This window comes from Elephantulus edwardii, unplaced genomic scaffold (genome assembly GCF_000299155.1).
Source record: "Elephantulus edwardii isolate Elephantulus edwardi_28Jun2011 unplaced genomic scaffold, EleEdw1.0 scaffold00212, whole genome shotgun sequence".
Taxonomy (NCBI): domain Eukaryota; kingdom Metazoa; phylum Chordata; class Mammalia; order Macroscelidea; family Macroscelididae; genus Elephantulus; species Elephantulus edwardii.
In genome coordinates this window covers 3,444,297-3,447,806 of record NW_006399962.1, presented here as the reverse complement: position 1 = coordinate 3,447,806, position 3,510 = coordinate 3,444,297, and the positions used below count along the sequence as shown (strand labels likewise).

Below are 3,510 nucleotides of genomic sequence, written 5' to 3'. Positions count from 1 at the left end.
GCAACAATGAATGAATGGAATCCCAAAATCTCTGTAGATGTTCATTGAAATGAAAAATAAACAACCTAAATTTAAAAAAAAATAAATAATTAGGTAAGTGATAATACCATGGTTGTTGTTGTTGTTATGTGCCACCGAGTTGCCTGTGGCTCATAGCAACCCTATGTACAACAGCTCTGAAGCCTGCCCTGAACTGAGCCTGTCTCACTGATTCCACACACCTACCCCCATTGCCCTAGTCACTGTATCAACCCATTTCATCCAGAGTCTTCCTTTCCTGCGCTGTTCTTCCACCATTCTGAGCATGATGTCCTTCTCTAAGGACCAGATGCTCCTGGCCACATGCCCAAAGTGTGTAAGATGGAGCTTCAAAGTCCTAGCTACCAAGGAAAACTTGATTTCACCAGATCTATTTGTTTTCTTGGTGGTCCATGGTGTGTTCGACTCTTCTCCAGCACCACAACTCAAAGGCATCAATTCTTCTATCATCCTTAGTCATTGTCCAGTCCTCTGATGCATAGCAAGTAATTGCAAAGACTATGGACTGGATCAGGTGCACCGTAGTCTCTAGACTGACATGGTTGCTTCTCAGTACTCTGGAAAGGTCCCTGACAGCAGATATACCTAATGTAATTTGTCTTCTGATTTCCTGACTGCTGGTGCCAAGAGTGTTGATTGTGGAGCCGAGCAAGCTGTAACTGTCAACAACCTCAATCTCTTCTCCATCCTTCACAGTACTGACAATCAGCCAGTGGTGAGAATCTTTGTCTTCTTGATGTTAAGCTTCAATCCATATTGAAGATTAGTCCTTGACCTTTTGTAGCAAGCACTTCATGTCCACCTCAGTTTCAGTAAGCAGGGTTGTGTCATCTGCATAACTCAGGTTGTTGATGAGTTTTCCTCCAATCCTGATGCCACATTCCTCCTCATAAATCCCAACCTCCCAAATGATCTGTTCTGCATACAGACTGAAAAGGTATGGAGACATGATGTATCCCTGACACACTCCCTTCCTGATTTTGAATCATGCAGTGTTTCCCTGCTATTCTGAGTATTGCTTCCTGGTCCAACACCATGGTATTTACTGGAAATTAGCAGGGAGGGGTAACTTAGTGAGACTCATCAAAGTAACAAAGTATAAGAAAATCTAAGAAGCAATTCAATTCATACCGCAGAACACCTCAGAAGACTCAGGAATAAGTGACACCAAGTATCTTTGGAGTGTATATGCATGCGCATGCACACACAGTAGCACTGCTACTGGTTACTGGTGATGATGAGGCAAAAAGTTTTACAAGCAGGAGCATTGGTTCAAAGTCTATTTAAGACTCAGTTAAACCTTTGAGCTTCCTACACTAGTTGTGCAGAACTGAATGACTTTCTTCTTTTTCCTAGCAGAAGACAAATGAATTAGTAATCTGTTCAAAGTAAAAGAGCATCTAGATAACAGGCTTGATGGGTAAGGAGTTGTGCTGTCAACCCAAAGGCATGTAGTTCAAATCTAGTATCGGCTGTATGGGAGAAAAAGGGGCACTCTTCCCCTGTGCGATTTATAGCCTCTGAAAATCTGTTGGAGTGCCAAGTATGAGTAGGTTCTGACTTGATGGCAATGAAGGGTTTTTATTGAGAGGGGTAATAACTAGATATTTATATATGGAATGTTGAGACCCAGCTCTTCTACCACACCTTACATTTCTGTACTCATCTATGGTCACCCCAGGCAGGAGGCTTGAAGCCTCTGTTGTGAAGTATTAACCAGATGTCCTAGGTTCTAGGAATAGATGAATGATTTAACTAATTCTATTTGTGCTAGTGGAGCTTTTATTCTAGTAAAGATTTGGAGGAAGTGATCTTAGATATTTCCAATAAAATGGACCAACCAGATCACCTGCAGTAATGAACTTTTAATTAGGTGTGCAGAGCTTCCAATAAGCTGTTTAGTACTTTAGTCTTAAATATTAGCAAAAAAGAGAATTTCCCACACATATGAGGAAAGCCTCTCATAGAAAAGAGAGGCAAAAAAAAAAACCCACCCAGAAAACAACAACAATACAACTTAGAAAACACAAGTTATACTTTGGAAGAAAATGTGAAATATAAAATACATATCTTCATAGAATATTGCTGATGTATCAATGAAAAAAAAAAGCAAAGGGCATTCTAAAAAGCTCCCAAAACTCTTGAAAATTAAAGAAAAAGGAAATTAGAAGGAAAATTAAGTTAAAACAGAGGACTGGCCTAAGAGGGCAGATTTACAAACATAGAGAAAATAACAGAAAGGGCGTGGCCTCATGACAAAAGGGGTCACTATGTATCTAGCACAATAAACAACAAGTGGACATGAAAAAAAAAATCACTATAAAACTTTAGAATAAGGAGGAATAAGATAAAATCCCAAGAATTTCTAGGTCCAGCACGTAGGAGCCAGAATCAGTGTAGCATCAATCTTCTGATACTGGAAATATTGGAAAGCAGAAGACATGAAATGATGACTTCCAAATTTTGAAGGCAAATGAATGAAAATTCAACCCCAGTCAAGTTTAAAGGTAGAATGAAGACATTTTTCAGTTGTATTGTCAGAAATTTTGTTTTCCATGCATCTTTGGTGGTCTAGTTGATAAGGAGGTGGGCTGCTAACTCAGTGGTAGGTAGTTTGAATCCACCAATTGCTCTGAAAGAAAGATGGACAGTCTTTTCTTATGTGATTTACACTCTCTGCAAGCCCACTACAGGTCAGCCAGGAGATACGTTTTCAAGAATTGAGGGCTCTCCTTCATAGGGTCGCTATGAGTCGCCTGCGACTGACGGCTCTTAGGAAGCTCCTGGAAAAGGTGCTCCATCACAATAAGGGAGCCATGAAAGAAGAGGATATAATATCTAGTGAACAGGGCATCCAACACAAGAAAGAGATGAACAGAATCCAGAGTGACAGTGAAAAGAGATTATAAGAACCTGAAGGCACATGATTCAAATCTACCAGCAGCTCCCTCCACCAGAGAAAGATAGGCAATCTCCTTCCATGCAATTTACTGCCTCTGAAAACCTGCTAGAGGCCCAGCTATGGGTCAGTTCTGACTTGATATTATGTAAAAACAACAATAATGTATTTTATCAGGGAGTTTTGGTGACCTATGGCTAAGGAGCTGCACTACCAACCCAAAGACATGAGTTTGAATCCACCAGCTACTGTGCAAAAGATAAGCATTCTCCTCCAATGAGATTTACTGCCTCTGAAAAGCTGCTGGAAGCCTAGCTATAAGTTGACTTGATGGTACATGACAACAACATTATTTATTTATCAGCCCGAAAGAGTAACTGAGCTCTGGTGCCCTATTGGGTAGAGTTGTGCTGCCAACTCAAAGGCGCGTGGTTCAAACCTACAAGCTGCTCCTCGGGATAAAGACTGGCAGTCTCTCCCCATGTGATTTATAGCCTCTGAAAACCTGATGGAGGGTCAAACCCAACTCACTGGCAATGTTGTTATGTTGTTGTTATGTGCCGTCGAGTCGT

The 3,510-nt window shown here is 40.8% G+C and overlaps 1 protein-coding gene across 1 annotated transcript in view; it reads right to left on the bottom strand.

Annotated features, from left to right (window-relative positions):
• PRIM1 (primase, DNA, polypeptide 1 (49kDa)) overlaps positions 1-3,510 on the bottom strand; it is a 38,837-nt gene that overhangs the window by 23,558 nt on the left and 11,769 nt on the right. Inside the window, exon 3 of the mRNA XM_006897678.1 lies at positions 2,807-2,877. Coding sequence (XP_006897740.1) covers positions 2,807-2,877 — 71 coding nt within the window. The remainder of the gene's footprint in view (positions 1-2,806; positions 2,878-3,510) is intronic.